Below are 22,193 nucleotides of genomic sequence, written 5' to 3'. Positions count from 1 at the left end.
GTAAAGCTCATTCATGTTGTGTTATATTGTGCTGTTGTAAAGCTCATTCATGTTGTGCTGTTGTGAAGCTCATTAATGTGTTATTTTGTGCTGTTGTAAAGCTCATTCATGTTGTGTTGTTGTGAAGATCATTCATGTTGTGTTATATTGTGCTGTTGTAAAGCTCCTTAATGTTGTGTTATATTGTGCTGTTGTAAAGCTCATTCATGTTGTGTTATATTGTGCTGTTGTAAAGCTCATTCATGTTGTGTTATATTGTGCTGTTGTAAAGCTCATTCATGTTGTGTTATTTTGTGCTGTTGTAAAGCTCATTCATGTTGTGTTATTTTGTGCTGTTGTAAAGCTCATTCATGTTGTGCTGTTGTGAAGCTCATTAATGTTATTTTGTGCTGTTGTGAAGCTCATTCATGTTGTGTTATATTGTGCTGTTGTAAAGCTCATTCATGTTGTGTTATTTTGTGCTGTTGTGAAGCTCATTCATGTTGTGCTGTTGTGAAGCTCATTAATGTGTTATTTTGTGCTGTTGTAAAGCTCATTCATGTTGTTATATTGTGCTGTTGTAAAGCTCATTCATGTTGTGTTATTTTGTGCTGTTGTGAGCTCATTCATGTTGTGCTGTTGTGAAGCTCATTAATGTGTTATTTTGTGCTGTTGTAAAGCTCATTCATGTTGTTATATTGTGCTGTTGTAAAGCTCATTCATGTTGTTATATTGTGCTGTTGTAAAGCTCATTCATGGTGTGTTATATTGTGCTGTTCTAAAGCTCATTCATGTGTTATATTGTGCTGTTGTGAAGCTCATTCATGTTGTGTTATTTTGTGTTGTTGTAAAGCTCATTCATGTTGTGTTATATTGTGCTGTTGTAAAGCTCATTCATGTTGTGCTGTTGTGAAGCTCATTAATGTGTTATTTTGTGCTGTTGTAAATCTCATTCATGTTGTGTTATTTTGTGCTGTTGTAAAGCTCATTCATGGTGTGTTATATTGTGCTGTTGTGAAGCTCATTCATGTTGTGTTATATTGTGCTGTTGTAAAGCTCATTCATGTTGTGTTATATTGTGCTGTTGTAAAGCTCATTCATGTTGTGTTATATTGTGCTGTTATTAAGCTCATTCATGTTGTGTTATATTGTGTTGTTGTAAAGGTCATTCATTTTGTTATATTGTGCTGTTTTAAAGCTCATTCATGTTGTGTTATTTTGTGCTGTTGTAAAGCTCATTCATGTTGTGTTATTTTGTGCTGTTGTAAAGCTCATTCATGTTGTGCTGTTGTGAAGCTCATTAATGTTATTTTGTGCTGTTGTGAAGCTCATTCATGTTGTGTTATATTGTGCTGTTGTAAAGCTCATTCATGTTGTGTTATATTGTGCTGTTGTAAAGCTCATTCATGTTGTGTTATTTTGTGCTGTTGTAAAGATCATTCATGTTGTGCTGTTGTGAAGCTCATTCATGTTGTGTTATATTGTGCTGTTGTAAAGCTCATTCATGTTGTGTTATATTGTGGTGTTGTAAAGCTCATTCATGTTGTGTTATATTGTCCTGTTGTTAAGCTCATTCATGTTGTGTTATATTGTGTTGTTGTAAAGCTCATTCATTTTGTTATATTGTGCTGTTTTAAAGCTCATTCATGTTGTGTTATTTTGTGCTGTTGTAAAGCTCATTCATGTTGTGCTGTTGTGAAGCTCATTAATGTGTTATTTTGTGCTGTTGTAAAGCTCATTCATGTTGTGTTATATTGTGCTGTTGTAAAGCTCATTCATGTTGTGTTATATTGTGCTGTTGTGAAGCTCATTAATGTGTTATTTTGTGCTGTTGTGAAGCTCATTCATGTTGTGTTATATTGTGCTGTTGTGAAGCTCATTAATGTTGTTATTTTGTGTTCTTCTAAAGCTCATTCATGTTGTGTTATTTTGTGCTGTTGTAAAGCTCATTCATGTTGTGCTGTTGTGAAGCTCATTAATGTTGTTATTTTGTGCTGTTGTAAAGCTCATTCATGTTGTTATATTGTGTTGTTGTAAAGCTCATTCATGTTGTGTTATTTTGTGTTGTTGTAAAGCTCATTCATGTTGTGTTATTTTGTGTTGTTGTAAAGCTCATTCATGTTGTGTTTTTTTGTGCTGTTGTAAAGCTCATTCATGTTGTGCTGTTGTGAAGCTCATTAATGTGTTATGCTGTGCTGTTGTAAAACTCATTCATCTTGTGTTATATTGTGCTGTTGTAAAGCTCATTCATGTTGTGTTATATTGTGCTGTTGTGAAGCTCATTAATGTTATTTTGTGCTCTTGTAAAGCTCATTCATGTTGTGTTATATTGTGCTGTTGTGAAGCTCATTAATGTGTTATTTTGTGCTGTTGTAAAGCTCATTCATGTGGTGTTATTTTGTGCTGTTGTGATGCTCATTCATGTTGTGTTATTTTGTGCTGTTTTGAAGCTCATTAATGTGTTATTTTGTGCTGTTGTAAAGCTCATTCATGATGTTATGTTGTGCTGTTGTAAAGCTCATTCATGTTGTGTTATATTGTGCTGTTTTGAAGCTCATTCATGTTGTGTTATTTTGTGTTGTTGTAAAGCTCATTCATGTTGTGTTATATTGTGCTGTTGTAAAGCTCATTCATGTTGTGCTGTTGTGAAGCTCATTAATGTGTTATTTTGTGCTGTTGTAAAGCTCATTCATGTTGTGTTGTTGTGAAGCTCATTCATGTTGTGTTATATTGTGCTGTTGTAAAGCTCCTTAATGTTGTGTTATATTGTGCTGTTGTAAAGCTCATTCATGTTGTGTTATATTGTGCTGTTGTAAAGCTCATTCATGTTGTGTTATATTGTGCTGTTGTAAAGCTCATTCATGTTGTGTTATTTTGTGCTGTTGTAAAGCTCATTCATGTTGTGTTATTTTGTGCTGTTGTAAAGCTCATTCATGTTGTGCTGTTGTGAAGCTCATTAATGTTATTTTGTGCTGTTGTGAAGCTCATTCATGTTGTGTTATATTGTGCTGTTGTAAAGCTCATTCATGTTGTGTTATTTTGTGCTGTTGTAAAGCTCATTCATGTTGTGCTGTTGTGAAGCTCATTAATGTTATTTTGTGCTGTTGTGAAGCTCATTCATGTTGTGTTATATTGTGCTGTTGTAAAGCTCATTCATGTTGTGTTATATTGTGCTGTTGTAAAGCTCATTCATGTTGTGTTATATTGTGCTGTTGTTAAGCTCATTCATGTTGTGTTATATTGTGTTGTTGTAAAGCTCATTCATTTTGTTATATTGTGCTGTTTTGAAGCTCATTCATGTTGTGTTATTTTGTGCTGTTGTAAAGCTCATTCATGTTGTGTTATTTTGTGCTGTTGTAAAGCTCATTCATGTTGTGCTGTTGTGAATCTCATTAATGTGTTATTTTTTGCTGTTGTAAAGCTCATTCATGTTGTGTTATATTGTGCTGTTGTAAAGCTCATTCATGTTGTGTTATATTGTGCTGTTGTGAAGCTCATTAATGTGTTATTTTGTGCTGTTGTGAAGGTCATTCATGTTGTGTTATATTGTGCTGTTGTGAAGCTCATTAATGTTGTTATTTTGTGTTGTTCTAAAGCTCATTCATGTTGTGTTATTTTGTGCTGTTGTGAAGCTCATTCATGTTGTGTTATATTGTGCTGTTGTAAAGCTCATTCATGTTGTTATATTGTGTTGTTGTAAAGCTCATTCATGTTGTGTTATATTGTGCTGTTGTAAAGCTCATTCATGTTGTGTTATATTGTGCTGTTGTAAAGGTCATTCATGTTGTGTTATTTTGTGCTGTTGTAAAGCTCATTCATGTTGTTATATAGTGCTGTTGTAAAGCTCATTCATGTTGTGTTATATTGTGCTGTTGTAAAGCTCATTCATGTTGTGTTATATTGTGCTGTTGTGAAGCTCATTAATGTTGTTATTTTGTGCTGTTGTAAAGCTCATTCATGTTGTGTTATTTTGTGCTGTTGTAAAGCTCATTCATGTTGTGCTGTTGTGAAACTCATTAATGTGTTATTTTGTGTTATTTTGTGCTGTTTTAAAGCTCATTCATGTTGTGCTGTTGTGAAGCTCATTAATGTGTTATTTTGTGCTGTTGTAAAGCTCATTCATTTTGTGTTATTTTGTCCTGTTGTGAAGCTCATTCATGTTGTGTTATTTTGTGTTATTTTGTGCTGTTGTAAAGCTCATTCATGTTGTGTTATATTGTGCTGTTGTAAAGCTCATTCATGTTGTGCTGTTGTGAAGCTCATTAATGTTGTTATTTTGTGCTGTTGTAAAGCTCATTCATGTTGTGTTATTTTGTGCTGTTGTAAAGCTCATTCATGTTGTGTTATTTTGTGCTGTTGTAAAGCTCATTCATGTCGTAAGAATATGGGTCTTGTTGTGTTGTGCCAGTTTGGGTCCATGCCGCTTTAACCAGGTGTAACGGAAGAACTGCAAGTCCCAGAAGGCACCGCGGCACGCATTCCTCAGCTCAGGTCGGAAAAAGAAGACGTCGCCTTCCTGGCATTGCATTGTGGGTAGCGGTAGTTTAATCGTCAGTGCGATTTTAATGGCGTTAAACGGTGTTAAAATGGTACCATACATATGTGAGTCATCTATTCAAAACAAAGCGGCCAAAACGATTAACTCACCGCAGGAGGAGGCCGCACAGGGAAACGGACTACAATCCCAGAATGCACAAGGGGGCGGTGAAGGAGTAGGACCCCCGAGACGGGTGTCCGGTGATCGCCTGTCCGGTTCTCAGTGTGTTTGTGAGGCGTCCTGTGCGGGTAAGAAAGATCACAACCGTGATAGCATTCATTTATTCAACTAATTAATAAAGACCATGAATGAATGAGAATCAGACAGATCTTATTTATTGCGTTTTGCACTCAGTAGGCTTGTGTACAGCTGTACATTTTGATCACAGTGTGAATATAGCCCTGTACAGGACTGTGACTACACAGTACTACAGCAGATATTACTGTACTGTATTACACTGGAATGTGTTATACTGGACTACACTGTGCTATATTGTCATGTACAATATATACTGTTTGATTCTGTGCTGTACTGTGCTGTGTGGCTGACAGGGAGTGTCTGTCAGAAATGAATGTAGAGGTGGAGAGGAAGTTCCTGTGCAGCCCAGACATCCAGACCAAACTCAGCGATCTGGGAGGTGAGTTGATCTAGTCAATCAGTCAGTCAGTGTATTCATACTAAATTCCCAGATTATAATCCGTTTTCAGAAGAGAAATGGGTCACAGAGAATAAGGACATCACTGTGTCTGTATTAACCCTCCACACTTCTCCCTCTCCCTCCCTATTTCTTCCTCCCTCCTTCTCTCTCCATCCCTCCCTCTCAGCAGTGAGTGTAGGGGAGATGCTGTTCAGTGATCAGTATTTCGACTCCCCGGACTGGCGCCTCACTCTGGGCAACATGTGGCTGCGCCGCCGCCGGGACTGCTGGGAGCTGAAGTGTTCCGATGCAGGCAGCGAGGGAGGAGAGAGGAAGGGAGGAGGAGGAGGAGGAGGAGGAGGAGATAGGGAGGGAGACAGGCAGTGCACCTGCTACAGAGAAATCACTGAGCTGCCTGAGATCATGGCCAGAGTGAGGGAGCAGCTGAGCGGGAGAGAGGGGGCAGGAGGGAAAGCAGGAGAAACGCAGGAAGCTAGAGTGGCAAAGGGAATCAAAGAGTCAAAGGTGTATGGTGAGATGGAGGGAGAGACAGGGGCAGAGGAGGAGGGTGAGAATGAGGGCAGTGGGGTGGCATGGGTGAGGGCCCTGGGGCTGCAGCCCTTTGCCGAGTTCATTACGCAGCGCCACTCCTACAGGCTGGAGGGCCCGGGTGGGGTGGCTCGGGTCGACCTGGACAGTGCGGACTTCGGCTACTGTGTGGGTGAGATCGAAGTCATGACCTCCAACCCTGGAAACATTGACGTCGCTCTCAACACAATCAACACCATTGCACTGTTGCTGGGTAAGACACATTATACACTGGACTGATTGGCTGTGTGTGTGTGTGTGTGTGTGTGCCTGCACGCACTGAGTATCTCTGTGTGCCTGCAGGTCTGTCTACTGGTAAGAAGGTCCCAGGAAAGATGGAAGTTTACCTGCAGAGATTCCACCCAGAGCACTACCAGAGACTGCTGGCCAAACACATACTATGACACTGAGATCCCAGAGAACTACCAGAGACTGCTGGCCAATCACATACTGTGACACTGAGAGAGAAATACAGGGAGGATGTGAGATGCTTTAAGGAGCCCTGGAACACAGATAGACAGACAGACAGACAGAGAAGGTCAGTGTCAGTGTGGTGTATCTCACTGGAATAAACACAATTAATTAAGCTGTGTAGTAAAAGTGTAGCATTGGGATGTTTCTACACACACTCTGCACCACGCAACACACACAAACCACAGACATTCACTGCACCACACTACACATTTTCAAAAATTGAGCATCACTCAGTGAGTAAATCATTGTTTATTGTACAGGCAAATCTCAGTGAAAGTCTCCTCTCACATTGACACAACAACTGTTGAAGTAGTGGTGTGTGCTGTAATAACAGTGTAGTACCAGAGACACTGCTGTAGTAAAGCTGTGTTGTAGTAACAGTGTAGTAGAGCAGTGCTGTTACAATAGGGGGGTCTGCATAGAAGTAGGATAGTTAAGTAGAATAGCAGTATTGCAAACAATAGTCTGAGCTGCGTTGTGCTATATTTTGTGTTGTGCTGTAGTGAGCGGTGCTCTCAGTGCTGTCTCTGGTGTCCCTGGGGGCCAGTGTGGGCATCACATTGGTTTCTCCAGGCGCAGCACAGAGATGCGAGCGGGGTGCATGGTGAGGGGCAGTGCCCTGGTGAGTGTGTCCTGGAAACCCAGGGCGCGGTATAGCGCCAGCGCAGCCATCTTGAGTGGTGCTGGTCTCCAGGATGACGCGGCTGTAGCCCCTCTCTGAGCAGAAGGCCAAGGCGGTCTGTGCCAGCCACCTCCCCAGCCCCCCCCGCCGCCAGCCTGGCAGCACCAGCATCCGGAACAGCTCTGCCACCCTCCCCTCCTCCTGCTCCGGCCTCTCTCTCTCACTCTCCCCCTCCCTACATCTCTCCTGCACTCCCTCCTTCTCTCCGTGACCCCTGACTTCTTCCTCTGCCACCTCACCACTCCACCTGGTAACAGCCACCGTCCCCACGATGACCTTCGACCCCCTGGCGACCTCAGCCTCTGCGACCCAGAAGCAGTCGTCGGGGTGGGACAGGAAGTGAGCCTCGATGTCACCCATGTCGCTGCGCAGCCTCCGCCACCGCCCAGAGGGAGCCCCCGCTCAGCACCGCTGCCGCCACAGCCACGCCCAGGGCCAGGCCCACTTGTCGGGGTGACAGAGCGCGTGCAGGAAGGTGGGGCGGATGTGCTCCTGGATGCAGCTCCGGAATAGAGACAGCACCTCCACCTGGTCACTATGCCCTGATCTTGCGCCACTGAGGTGGAGGGATGAGAGAGAGGGGAGGAGAGAGGGCAGGGAGAAGAGGAGAGAGGAAAGAGGGAGGGAGAGAGAGGGTGTGAGAGTGAGTGAGAAGGAGGAGTGTATGGGCATGCAGTACAGTGCAGACACACAGGTCAGTTCTGACACACACTGCACTAGAGACACACACAGTACAATAGGGTAGTGTTTGCAGTGCTCCAGGTTTGCTGGCTCTGGAGTGACTCCAGAGGTTCAGCTCGAACACCTTTGTGATGAATTGAGCCGAGCCTGATCGCCCGACCTCACTAATGCTCTTGTGACTGAATGGAAGCAAATCCCCAAAGCAATGTTCCAACATCTAGTGCAGTGGTTTTCAAACCGGTCCTGGAGTACCCCCTGCCCTGCTGGTTTTTGTTCCAACTAAGGTCTTAATTGCTTAATTGACCTAACAAAGCAATATACTATTCAATTAATGCTCCAGCTCCAGAGTAGGGTTGCCACGGTTATCGTTACCCACAATATATACGATATTGAATTACTACGATACAACTAGTATTTTCAAAATATCGTATGTTTTGGAATTAAAAAAAACAACTAGAAAACCTTTCCTACAAATTTGGAATTTTATTTTAAATCTGGTGAGATTTTAATTGACCTTGATCTGTAGGTCACACCACCCCACTGCTTTTCATACTCAACGAAAATACAGCATGGAGACATACTGAAGGAGAGAGTCACAGTGGTCGCGTACGTGTTGCGCAGATTTTCGCAGTTCTGAGCAGATCTGCAGAATCCCACCGATGCCATTGGTGGAGCCGCGCAGATCTGCACAAATCTACGCTACACGAACGCGACCAAATTGTCTGCAGAGTCCCCACCACCTGCAGCTGCACAAGTAACAGAAGAATTGCAACTAGCACCTCAATTAAAAAGATGCCACTCCGCAGTTTGGTATTATTGTGGTTTAAAAATTTAAATAAGGGCTCAAAATGTACAAAATAAAAAAAACAGAAGAAGTTCATCCTGTATTACAGGTGCGTGGAGGAAGAATATAATGTAGAAATGGAGAAATCCTGTTCGCACACAGTTTCTGGAAAAGAAAATATGTTTGAACTGAAACCAATTTGATTTAATTTGGAGTCAGGTCGCAGCACGTCTCATCTGTGAGGCTTTCATCAGTGCTTCTGTATCGCAGCTCACAGCAGACTGTAAATGGACTGGGTAAGACCAGGAACAGTGGAAAGATTTACAAAGACGTCCAAAACTGAAAATTACGTATTCTGGGCTTTCAGAAGATTGTTTTTATTGAAAATATTGTATGTCATAGCGCAAATAATATAAAATACTTTACTACTAATAAAAACAACAATAACAACAATATTGTATACACATTTTCTACAATGTGTTACACTGAACAGATTTGTAACAGTAATAGTGGCATTAAGATACAATAGTTCTGCTATATAGTTTCATGCTGGGGAACTATTTCTGGAACTGGGAATAGACACCCAAACTGGTGACCCCCATGCCACTCTGTGGTATTTTTAAGTGCATTGTGAGTGTTCAGAGGCTGCATTTCTAATATTTAGAAGAACGGCCCTAAAATTATTTCTGCTCCTATTGATAGTATTACGGGTCCCTTTAAACCTACAGCAGTTTCATGCTGGGGCAGTGTCTGTGGGACTGAGAACAGTTACAATATCGATATCGATAGATCCACAGCTGTTCTCGTCAACTACTCGAATAGTCGCCCGCCACCCATTCAAAACGCGACATACATTACATGCGAAATAATGCATTGTGACAATGTTTGCAATTGCAAAACGTTGTGAACTTTATTTTAAAATACTTATCTAACACTACTTTGTTAAATAAACATGACACATTCAATAAACATGTAAAACAACCTTCCTATTAGAAGACGTATAATAATAACAGCAGCAATAAGCACCTGCCAACTCTCACGCATCTCGTATTATTATTGTTTCCTGACATTATCACTACTTCCTATTGTTACAATTTCAAATTAACTATAAAGCTTGTGACTGTTTGTTTATGAAGGAATATTTTGCAATTACCTGTGTAACTGACAGACCAAAATGTTTTTCTTTTCCAATTTTTATTAATTTAATTTTCATTCAATAATAGTTGAAAATACATTAGCGTCCTTATGGCAATGTTTTCCGGTCATAACAGCGAAATACAAAATGTATTTGACTATCTATTTAATGGATCTACTTAAGTAAAATATTTACTTTCCCACGTTTCCAACCAGACTCCACAGATGGCCGCTCTGCGTTCAGAAACACAGTAGCTGTCTGTCTGTGCAGCTTAATAATCTTCATTTGTCTGTGGCTCTTCTTTCCTTTTCTGTCTTTGCTAGTTTCGCAGAAGAGTGTTTTGCGTTTAGGTGGGTTAACACACCAGCTGTAGATTTGGGGCAGATTAATTGCACTGCACATATTATACATTTAACAGTGTTTTAATTTACTTTGCCAAAGTATTTCCATGAAAAACGTATTTGTGAGGAAGTCATCGGTTGCGTTCTTGTGGCGCATATTTCCGCAGATATGCGCATATCTGCAGAATTCCACAGATCTCATTGGCGAAGCCGCGCAAATCTGCGCAGAATTGCACGCAACCATTGTTAGCCAATCACAGACAAGAACTAACAAATCCTATTCCCCTCAATCCTCATCAGCTACATAGAGAGCCAACCAACAGTACAGGGTTTAAAATAAAATCAATATTAAAATATCAATACTGTTTTTTTTTTTTTTCTTTTTTTTACTATCAAATGTTATATTCACTTCTCTTCCCTACTTTGGATAGTGGGAATGAGATATTTTTCTAGTTATTATTGTTTTTGCATTCATAGCACATCTATAGCGCATTTATTATAATAAACATGTCTTACTACCTATTTGTTGACTAGATTTCTCTTTCTATCAACATTTAGACCCAGTGGATAAACTAGAATACAAATGCATCATTGCACACAAGCTAAACATTCTACTCTTGATTTGTTGTCACACTAAAGAGAAATAAAGCTAAATGACTTCCTTGTGAGTCAAAAAGTCACCAGGTGACCATCTGACAGCTGTTTTACAAAGTGGACCCGCTATAAACACAGACTCCTGCAGGAAACACTGACACCAGTACAATACAGTGCAAACACATACTATTGTACAGACACAGTACAATGCAGACACACACCATACAGCAGAGTTGTAATGACTCAAGTCAGACTTGACTGTACTCGTGTCCCTGCAAAAAAAGTCTCGACTCGAGTCTCAGTGTTAGTGACACAAAATAGCAGACTTGCTGTTTCTCTCTCACTTCTCTTCTTGTGCTGCTTTATCCTTCTCTCTCTCTATTCCACTGAGTTCCTCGGTTTTGAACTTTAGTCACAGTAATCAGATTAACTTCAGGCTCTCACATGTCAGAGAGTGACCGATTGACACAGTAGGTGTGTCTCTGACTGAGCCTAGAGCAGTGCTGCCCAAACCCAGTCCTCCAGGGCATTTAACCCACAGCTTTTATAGGTTACCTGTAATAAGCAGTTTCTTAACACCTGGAACAATATACTGTATTGTACAATATATACTGTTTGATTCTGTGCTGTACTGTGCTGTGTGGCTGACAGGGAGTGTCTGTCAGAAATGAATGTAGAGGTGGAGAGGAAGTTCCTGTGCAGCCCAGACATCCAGACCAAACTCAGCGATCTGGGAGGTGAGTTGATCTAGTCAATCAGTCAGTCAGTGTATTGATATTACATTCCCAGATTATAATCCGTTTTCAGAAGAGAAATGGGTCACAGAGAATAAGGACATCACTGTGTCTGTATTAACCCCCTACACCTCTCCCTGTCCTTCTTTCTTCCTCCCTCCCTCTCCTCCTTTGGGGATTCTTTATAATCCATATTAATGACCTTGCTGCTGTGTCTTCTGTCTTACTTCCTACACTTTTTGCTGATGATAACAACTTAATTTTGTCTCACAAGAACTTTGATTCTCTGATCGATTAAGACAATATAGGCTTAGAAATAAACACATTGTCTTTGAATGTTAAAAAAACGATTGTATTGTATTTACTGGCAAGAACCAGTGATATTGTAAAAATAAGGCCAGCATTTCTATTAGTTCAAATAAAATGGCTCAGGTTTCATCAACCAGATTCATTGGGGTTCTGGTTGATGAAAAACTGAGCTGGAAAGAGTGTATTTTATGTGTCTCCTGTAAAGTTATGAAATGTTTTGGTATTGTGGAAGGAAAGTTTAAATTTCTCTCTAGCAAGACTTTACTGCTTGTATACTTAAAGATGATAGGTCAAGATTAGGGTAAGGCCATTGCCCTCTGTTTGAATTATTTATGTGCATCTGGGAAACAATGTCAAACTGTGTGATTTAGGACTCCTAAGTAAAACTGAAAAGCCAATTGCCGTTTAGTCTCATGGAAAGGAAACAATCACAGTCTCTGGTCATGACTTACTGTGATAAAGCCCACAAGATATTGAAGGGATATTAATAGGTAAGTAATAGCCTAACAAAGAAGGGTAGTTTGAGATAATGACTGTCTAGACAGACAGCCAGGGACGTGGAGAACTCAAGTGCGGGACGAAGCAGGTAGGTAACAGTCACTAGAACATAAGAAAGTGTCCAATCGAGAGGAGGCCATTCAACCCATCGTGCTCGTTTGGTGTCCATTAATAACTGAGTGATCCAAGGATCCTATCCAGTCTGACTTTAAATGTTCCCAAATGTTCAGCTTCTACCACATCGCTTGGGAGTTTGTTCCAGATTGTGACGACTCTCTGTGTGAAGAAGTGTCTCCTGTTTTCTGTCTTTGTCACAGGTCAAAGGGCCGGCAAACAGTGCAATGGGGACAAGGCAAGAGGCGTAGTTGGGTATTCAGGCAAAGGCTCGGTCGGTTGGTCAGTCGGGTGTACAAGTAGTCAGAGGCAATCCAGAGGTCAGAGTATGGAAGAACTAGCAATGGTCAGGAACACAGGTGTATCTCTGGTAGGTGGGAATATCACTTATAAATGCTGTTGGAAACAAACAAGACTGAGCATTGAATTGCAGTAGCAGGGGGTTTAAATGCAGACCAGAGGCAAGCAGGGTACAGGGACGTGTAGTGCTGGTCCAATGGGAGCAGAGAGTTGATGGTGCAAGTGCACATGGTGCTGAGCAATGTGAGAGACAGGGTTTAGTATTCAGGTGATGATGACCTCTGGTGGTGAACAGGGGAAGTGTGGTGCACACTGCGGGCAAACAAAACAACAAAAGAAACTGGTATCTGAATTGACTTTGGATACCAATTAGTATGTGTTTCTTTGCATGTTTGAAGTTTGCGCAAGGTAAATATCCGTATTTTGTATGTATTTTAAAATGTTTTCGTAGCCCGGCATAAGACTAAGAAAGTAATAAGTTACAAATTAATAAAGAATTATAGCTAAAAGCGCTACAGTTAACTATGTTGTAATAACAGACTTTCAAGGAATTAAGCATTTATTATACCCAAACCCTTCACAGGCGTCTTTCAGGTAAATTCTCAAATTCATGAACATAACACAAGATCATCTTCATTTTCCCTACTGTCGCTCCATCCATAGTCAATTCTCTATTACATACAGAGGATCCATACTTTGGAATTCTAATTTTCACAGTCAAAACATCATCATCCCTCAAACATTTCAAGCCTAGATTGGGAGTTAGTCTGATTATCCAAATTACCCAATAGACTCAGCCATGTAATACACGTTACGCACACACATGCATGAATACACACACAGCCTGTTGTCTGTTTTGTAAATGTTATTATCATATATTATATACAGTGAGGGAAAAAAGTATTTGATCCCCTGCTGATTTTGTACGTTTGCCCACTGACAAAGAAATGATCAGTCTATAATTTTAATGGTAGGTGTATTTTAACAGTGAGAGACAGAATAACAACAAAAAAATCAAGAAAAATGAATTTCAAAAAAGTTATGAATTGATTTGCATGTTAATGAGGGAAATAAGTATTTGACCCCTTCGACTTGGTACTTGGTGGCAAAACCCTTGTTGGCAATCACAGAGGTCAGACGTTTCTTGTAGTTGGCCACCAGGTTTGCACACATCTCAGGAGGGATTTTGTCCCACTCCTCTTTGCAGATCCTCTCCAAGTCATTAAGGTTTCGAGGCTGACGTTTGGCAACTCGAACCTTCAGCTCCCTCCACAGATTTTCTATGGGATTAAGGTCTGGAGACTGGCTAGGCCACTCCAGGACCTTAATGTGCTTCTTCTTGAGCCACTCCTTTGTTGCCTTGGCTGTGTGTTTTGGGTCATTGTCATGCTGGAATACCCATCCACGACCCATTTTCAAAGCCCTGGCTGAGGGAAGGAGGTTCTCACCCAAGATTTGATGGTACATGGCCCCGTCCATCATCCCTTTGATGCGGTGCAGTTGTCCTGTCCCCTTAGCAGAAAAACACCCCCAAAGCATAATGTTTCCACCTCCATGTTTGTCGGTGGGGATGGTGTTCTTGGGGTCATTCCTCTTCCTCCAAACACGGCGAGTTGAGTTGATGCCAAAGAGCTCGATTTTGGTCTCATCTGACCACAACACTTTCACCCAGTTCTCCTCTGAATCATTCAGATGTTCATTGGCAAACTTCAGACGGGCCTGTACATGTGCTTTCTTGAGCAGGGGGACCTTGCGGGCGCTGCAGGATTTCAGTCCTTCATGGCGTAGTGTGTTACCAATTGTTTTCTTGGTGACTATGGTCCCAGCTGCCTTGAGATCATTAACAAGATCCTCCCGTGTAGTTCTGGGCTGATTCCTCACCGTTCTCATGATCATTGAAACTCCACGAGGTGAGATCTTGCATGGAGCCCCAGACTGAGGGAGACTGACAGTTATTTTGTGTTTCTTCCATTTGCGAATAATCGCACCAACTGTTGTCACCTTCTCACCAAGCTGCTTGGCGATGGTCTTGTAGCCCATTCCAGCCTTGTGTAGGTCTACAATCTTGTCCCTGACATCCTTGGACAGCTCTTTGGTCTTGGCCGTGTTGGAGAGTTTGGAATCTGATTGATTGATTGCTTCTGTGGACAGGTGTCTTTTATACAGGTAACGAGCTGAGATTAGGAGCATTCCCTTTAAGAGAGTCTCAGCTCGTTACCTGTATAAAAGACACCTGGGAGCCAGAAATCTTGCTGATTGATAGGGGATCAAATACTTATTTCCCTCATTAACATGCAAATCAATTTATAACTTTTTTTGAAATGCGTTTTTCTGGATTTTTTTGCTGTTATTCTGTCTCTCACTGTTAAAATACACCTACCATTAAAATTATAGACTGATCATACTTTTTTCCCTCACTGTATATTTACAGCTCTGGAAAAAATTGAGACCACTTAACATTGATTTCTGAACTTGGAGTGGTCTCAATTTTTTCCAGAGCTGTATATATATTATTTATTAGTTATTCGTTATAATATAAGCCCTTTTGGGTTTCGAACCTCATCTAGACTTTTTATACTGTTTCTGATCTGTCTGTTTTTCACTTGTTCTGTTTTCAAATAAATAAAAGTAAAAAGCAAATCCCTAGAGAACTTCCAGAGGCTGCTGGCCAATCACATACTGTGACACTGAGAGAGAAAAACACAAGGAAGATGTGAGATGCTTTATGGAGCCCTGGTGCCAGTTGCATAACATAGCCTAAGTGTTTGTCTTAGTATAATTTTAAATCGTACTAACGGTAGACACTCAGTTAAGACCATTGCTTAAAACAGTCTTTCCTTAGACTGGTCTTAATTAGTCTATCACAACAATGCATTCCGGGAATTTTAAGACACCTAAAGAAAAAACAACATGGCGGACACTTGTGTAAAACCGTTATTGAAATATAATGCAGAAAAATATATACTTTGAGCGTGATTTTCTGAAACTTGCACTAATGCACTCAAACACAAGGCGTGGGGGAAAAAATGAAAAAAAGAGTTAACAGCATCAAGCTGCTGTGTGTGTGCTGTGCGGTCTGTAAAGGACGGGTAGAAACAATGGAAGAATATGCTATTTGAAAAGGAAACAGCCTTGTACTAAATGCCGCACAGAGTTAATTATTATTATGCTAAGTATTATTATAATTATTATTTCTTTCTTGCCAGATGCCCTTATCCAGGGTGACATACAGAATACAAGAGGAAAATAAAAGTGCTAAAATACAGTACAAAAGTACAAATATAAATTAGTTTCAAAAGGACAGAAGTGCAGGTAAAATGCACAGTTGGTTATTTAAATATCTGGGGAGGAGTCTCGATGTTGTGGGGGATTGCCGGTGAGCGGGACAGTGGAGTGTGTGTGAGCCAGTGGGAGACTCCGCCACTCAGTCTCAGTGACCGTGTCAGTGTAAACTCAGGCCATCAGTGTTACTGGAAAGATAGATTTAAATTCTAACTTAGCCTCAGGCAGCTAACTTTTCAGGCTAAGTCTTAGTGAGTCTTAATTCTTATGCAACTGGCTAACTTGCTTAGACTAGTCTAACTGTCAAATTAAGACCAGTCTAATGTTTTAGACCAGTCTAATATAGTTTTATGCAATTGGAACACAGGCAGCCAGAGAAATCCAGTGTGGTGCATCTCAGTGGATTAAACACAATTAAACTGGAGTGTAGTGTTGGGGTGTTACTACATCCACACTGCACCACACAACACACACAAAGCTCTCCACAACATTTTCACATTAATTCAGCATCACTCAGTCAGTGAGTAAATTTGTGTTTATTGTACAGACAAATCTACGTGGAGTAGCTTCCATTCACACTGACGCGACGAAGTAGGGGGCTGTTTTGTAGTAACCGTGTAGTAGAGCATTACCAAAGACAGTGCTGTAGTAACAGTGTAGTAGAGCAGTGCTGTTACAATAGGGGGCTGTGCTGTAGTAACAGTGTAGTAGAGCAGTGCTGTTACAATAGGGGGCTGTGCTGTAGTAACAGTGTAGTAGAGCAGTGCTGTTACAATAGGGGGCTGTGCTGTAGTAACAGTGTAGTAGAGCAGTGCTGTTACAATAGGGGGCTGTGCTGTAGTAACAGTGTAGTAGAGCAGTGCTGTTACAATAGGGGGCTGTGCTGTAGTAACAGTGTAGTAGAGCAGTGCTGTTACAATAGCGGGTGTACAGAGAGGATAGTAAAGTATACAACACAGTATACTGTGTTGTGCTATATTGTGTTGTAGTGAGCGGTGCTCTGTTCTCAGTGCTGTCTCTGGCGTCCCTGGGGCCAGTGTGGGCATCACAGTGGCTTCTCCAGGCGCAGCACAGAGATGCGGGCAGGGTGCATGGCGAGGTACGGGACGCTGGTGGCCGTTTTCTGGAAACCCAGGGTGCTGTACAGCGCCAGCGCAGCCACCTGAGTGGTGGTGGTCTCCAGGATGACGCGGCTGTAGCCCCTCTCTGAGCAGAAGGCCAGGGCGGTCTGTGCCAGCCGCCTCCCCAGGCCCCTCCGCCGCCAGCCTGGCAGCACCAGCATCCTGAACAGCTGCGCCACCTTCCCCTCCTCCTGCTCCGGCCTCTCTCTCTCACTCTCCCCCTCCCTACATCTCTCCTGTACTCCCTCATCCTCTCCGTGACCCCTGACCTCTCCCTCTGCCACCTCACCACTCCACCTGGTAACGGCCACCATCCCCACGATGACCTTCGACCCACTGGCGACCTCAGCCTCTGCGACCCAGAAGCAGTCGTCGGGATGGGACAGGAAGTGAGCCTCGATGTCACCCATGTCGCTGCGCAGCCTCTCTCTGACGTATCCAGCATAGACCTCCCAGCAGAGGAAGAGCAGCAGCCCCACCCACGCAGCACACGCCCCCGCCACCGCCCAGAGGGAGCCCCCGCTCAGCACCGCCGCAGCCACGGCCACGCCCAGGGCCAGGCCCACATTGTCGGTTTGGCGGAGCCCACGCAGGAAGGCAGGGCGGATGTGCCCCAGGGTGCAGCGGCTGAACAGAGACAGCACCTCCACCTGGTCACCCCCCCGATAGCGCCTGATCACTATGCCCTGATCCTGCGCCACTGAGGGGGGGCGGGGAGAAGAGGAAAGAGGGAGGGAGGGAGAGAGAGGGTGTGAGAGCGAGTGGGAGGAGCATAAAGGTATACAGTACAGTACAGTGCAGACACACACAGTACAGTAGGGTTGGCAATGCTCTGGGTTTGCTGGCTGTGCAAAATCTGTGCAAACTTGGATTGGATCCTTTTTTTTGTGTGTTTTGACCCCCTGTTTTTTTTTTTGGATGATGTCCAGTTACTTTAAGCACTGTGATCTATTGGATATGTCGTAAAAAAATGTAGTCAAATCGCCAACAACCCCCCTCAAAAGGGGCAGCCCTAGTGGAAGTCCAGGTGCAGGGGGCATGACTCCAGTATGTGACCTTAACTCCCTGGCGACCAACAGATCACTGTAAAATGAGGTGAATTTAGGTAGATGAAGAATTTGTTTGAAATTAAATCATTTGGAGATGCCAAAAGTATGTGCACAGCTGCTCGTTGAACATCTCATTCCAAAATCATTAATACGCTCTAGCAGGGCAAAAATTTCACCAACTGACTTGTTGGAAAGGTGGCATCCTATGATGGTGCCACGCTGAAAGTCACTGAGCTCTTCAGTACGGCCCATTCTACTGCCAATGTTTGTTTAAGGAGATTGGAGAAGGCTGTGTGGGTGATTTTATACACCTGAATAGATAGTGTTAAATGTAAGGTGTTTAATGTAGCCTATATTTTATGATTGTGATTATGAATGTGAAATTAATCTAGCATTTTAATTCTATGTAGCATCTTAATGTCCTTGTAGTGAAGGAATGAGGGGAAAACACTTATTATTGTGTGTCAAATTATAAACAAACAAAAGGCTGAGTTAGCTTAGCATGTTCATATAGTTGTCCTTTCGCTTCTGCTCGTCTACATGTGATCTCGCGGGTTTTGTTTTTCCAAAATGAAGAAAATACATCACAGTGAGCCGTGTTTTAACCTAAACTGTCATGAAAATTTGCTAGAAGTTATTCCTAGGACTGGATCTTACTCCCAGCTAAAAGTAGGTGTAAGAGACTTTCTGAGTAACTTCTACCTCCTACTCTGAACGAGGAGTAATTTTACTCCTAAACGAACTTTCAGCGTGATTACTAGGAGTAATTCTGAGATGTTTTAGGCATACAGGCCCTGAACCTATTTTATAAACCCCAACACACAACAATTCAAGAAAACTGGAATTCATATATGGGAGAGTTTAATGGAGGGGGAGAGAGTGGAGCAGCTACATGACCTCAGCTCTGGCTCCAGGCTCTGGGTCTATGGCCAACCCTACAGTACAGATCTGACACGCACACTATACAGACACAGTGCAGTGCAGTACGGACACGCACTATGCAGACACACAGTGCAGTACGGACACTATGCAGACACACAGTGCAGTACGGACACTATACAGACACACAGTGCAGTACGGACATGCACTATACAGACACACAGTGCAGTACGGACACGCACTATACAGACACACAGTGCAGTACGGACACGCACTATACAGACACACAGTGCAGTACGGACACTATACAGACACACACTATACAGACACAGTACTGTACTGACACGCACTTTACAGACACAGTACAGTACTGACACTCACTATACAGACACACAGTGCAGTACTGACACGCAATATACAGACACACAGTACAGATCTGACACGCACTATACAGACAGTGCAGTACTGACACGCACTATACAGACACACAGTGCAGTACTGAAACGCACTATACAGACGCACAGTGCAGTACTGACACGCACTATACAGACACACAGTGCAGTACTGACACGCACTATACAGACACACAGTACAGTACTGAAACGCACTATACAGACACACAGTACAGTACTGAAACACACTATACAGACACACAGTGCAGTACTGAAACGCACTATACAGACACACAGTACAGATCTGACACGCACTATACAGACACACAGTGCAGTACTGACACGCAATATACAGACACACAGTACAGATCTGACACGCACTATACAGACACAGTGCAGTACTGAAACGCACTATACAGACACACAGTGCAGTACTGACACGCACTATACAGACACACAGTGCAGTACTGACACGCACTATACAGACACACAGTACAGTACTGAAACGCACTATACAGACACACAGTACAGTACTGAAACGCACTATACAGACACAGTGCAGTACTGACACGCACTATACAGACACACAGTGCAGTACTGACATGCACTATACAGACACACAATACAGATCTGACATGCACTATACAGACACACAGTGCAGTACTGACACGCACTATACAGACACACAGTGCAGTACTGACACGCACTATACAGACACAGTGCAGTACTGACACGCACTATACAGACACACAGTGCAGTACTGACACGCACTATACAGACACACAGTACAGTACTGAAACGCACTATACAGACACACAGTGCAGTACTGACACGCACTATACAGACACAGTGCAGTACTGACACGCACTATACAGACACACAGTGCAGTACTGACACGCAATATACAGACACACAGTACAGATCTGACACGCACTATACAGACACACAATACAGATCTGACATGCACTATACAGACACACAGTGCAGTACTGACACGCACTATACAGACACACAGTGCAGTACTGACACGCACTATACAGACACAGTGCAGTACTGACACGCACTATACAGACACACAGTGCAGTACTGACACGCACTATACAGACACACAGTACAGTACTGAAACGCACTATACAGACACACAGTGCAGTACTGACACGCACTATACAGACACAGTGCAGTACTGACACGCACTATACAGACACACAGTGCAGTACTGACACGCAATATACAGACACACAGTACAGATCTGACACGCACTATACAGACAGTGCAGTACTGACACGCACTATACAGACACACAGTACAGATCTGACATGCACTATACAGACACACAGTGCAGTACTGACACGCACTATACAGACACACAGTACAGATCTGACACGCACTATACAGACACACAGTACAGATCTGACACGCACTATACAGATACATAGTGCAGTATGGACAGAATATCAAACTTACTGTTTCTATCTCCCTTCTCTTCTTGTCGTACTCTTTCCTTCTCTCCCTCTATTCCTCTGAGTTCCTCGGTTTTGAACTTTACTCAGAGTAATCAGATGAACCTCAGGCTCTCACATGTCAGAGACAGACAGATGTGATAGGTATGTAGGTAGTTAGACAATAGGTGTGTCTCTGACTGAGCCTAGACAGTCACACTCACTGATACACTCAAGAAACACTCACAGATGTACTGCTATACTACTACCACAAAAATAAAAACAACAATAATATATTTAGGTGTGCTGGGGTCTCTGGCTGTGTGTTCTGTGTGCTGGGAGCTGAAGTGTTTAGATGCAGGCGCTGTGCACCTGTAAGGGGTGAGATATACGAGAAACCGCCCCGCTAACAATTGTGACAATGCCACCCTCTCTCTGGGGTGAGGGACTTCAGTCAGTTCCCTGCAGAGTTCTAGTTATAGCAATCTATAAAAAAAGAGAGTATACACAAGGCATATGCATCAACACTTTAAAAACAAGAAAATAAAGAAGAGTGTATGCGGTGGGAGGGACTGCGCTTAAAACACATTAGCCTGAACGTATACTTCTCACCTATCTCCACAATATATTGGAGTGCACTGTCACCGGGTAAGAGACACCGACACATTCATACGCTGTACTGACTGTGTGGATGTGTGTGCACGGACAGTTTGTGTTGTGTGTACTGACTGTATGTGTGTATTGTGTATTTGCAGGACTGTCCACTGGTCAGAAGGTCTCAGGAAAGATGGAAGTTTACAGAACTACCAGAGACTTCTGGCCAATCACATACTGTGACACTAAGAGAGAGAAATACAGGGAGGATGTGAGATACTTTAAGGAGCCCTGGAACACAGATAGACAGACAGACAGACAGACAGAGAAGGTCAGTGTGACTTCAGTGGAATTAACACACTTGATTCCACTGGAGTGTTACTACATCAGAACATAAGAAAGTTTACAAATGAGAGGAGGCCATTCGACCCATCGTGCTCGTTTGGTGTCCATTAATAACTGAGTGATCCAAGGATCCTAGCCAGTCTTCTACAACATCACTGGGGAGTTTGTTCAGATTGTGACGCCCTTCTGTGTGAAGAAGTGTCTCCTGTTTTCTGTCTTGAATGCCTTGAAGCCCAATTTCCATTTGTGTCCCCAAGTGCGTGTGTCCCTGCTGATCTGGAAAAGCTCCTCTGGTTTGATGTGGTCGATGCCTTTCATGATTTTGAAGACTTGGATCAAGTCCCCACGTAGTCTCCTCTGTCCCAGGGTGAAAAGGTTCAGTTCCTCAGTCTCTCAGTAGGACATTCCCTTCAGACCTGGAATAAGTCTGGTTGCTCTCCTCTGAACTGCCTCTAGAGCAGTGATATCTTTCTTGAAGTGTGGAGCCCAGAACTGTACACAGTATCCAGATGAGCTCTAACTAGTGCATTGTACAGTCTGAACATCACTGCCCTTGTTCTCAATTCTACACTTTTGACAATATACCCTAACATCCTGTTTGTCTTTTTTATTGCTTCCCCACATTGTTTGGATGGAGAAAGTGAGGAGTCCACATAGACTCCTAGGTCTTTCTCATGCGTTACTTCATCTAGTTCTATTCCTCCC

The 22,193-nt window shown here is 42.7% G+C and overlaps 2 protein-coding genes across 3 annotated transcripts; one reads left to right on the top strand and one right to left on the bottom strand.

The window, feature by feature from the left end:
* Window positions 1-4,152: 4,152 nt before the first annotated feature.
* Window positions 4,153-6,327, top strand: thtpa (thiamine triphosphatase). 2 transcript variants are annotated; one of them, XM_066722855.1, is made up of 4 exons: window positions 4,153-4,764; window positions 5,068-5,153; window positions 5,344-5,955; window positions 6,045-6,327. In XM_066722855.1, the coding sequence occupies exons 2-4, from the start codon at window positions 5,084-5,086 to the stop codon at window positions 6,143-6,145; spliced, it is 783 nt and encodes a 260-aa protein (XP_066578952.1). In that variant the 5' UTR covers window positions 4,153-4,764; window positions 5,068-5,083; the 3' UTR covers window positions 6,146-6,327. The 2 variants fall into 2 exon arrangements, with proteins under 2 accessions (XP_066578952.1, XP_066578950.1); XM_066722853.1 differs by having other exon boundaries at window positions 5,341-5,955.
* A 9,872-nt stretch (window positions 6,328-16,199) lies between these two features.
* LOC136768010 (N-acetyltransferase 8-like) lies at window positions 16,200-20,797 on the bottom strand. Its single transcript, XM_066722070.1, has 2 exons — window positions 20,575-20,797; window positions 16,200-17,490 (listed from the first exon to the last, which is right to left on the bottom strand). Coding segments are annotated over exons 1-2 (777 nt in total). The 5' UTR covers window positions 20,576-20,797; the 3' UTR covers window positions 16,200-16,714.
* Between the last annotated feature and the right edge of the window lie 1,396 nt (window positions 20,798-22,193).

Source organism: Amia ocellicauda, chromosome 14 (genome assembly GCF_036373705.1).
Source record: "Amia ocellicauda isolate fAmiCal2 chromosome 14, fAmiCal2.hap1, whole genome shotgun sequence".
Classification (NCBI taxonomy): domain Eukaryota; kingdom Metazoa; phylum Chordata; class Actinopteri; order Amiiformes; family Amiidae; genus Amia; species Amia ocellicauda.
Note: the sequence above shows the minus strand (reverse complement) of the source record. Positions and strands in the feature narration are given on the sequence as shown.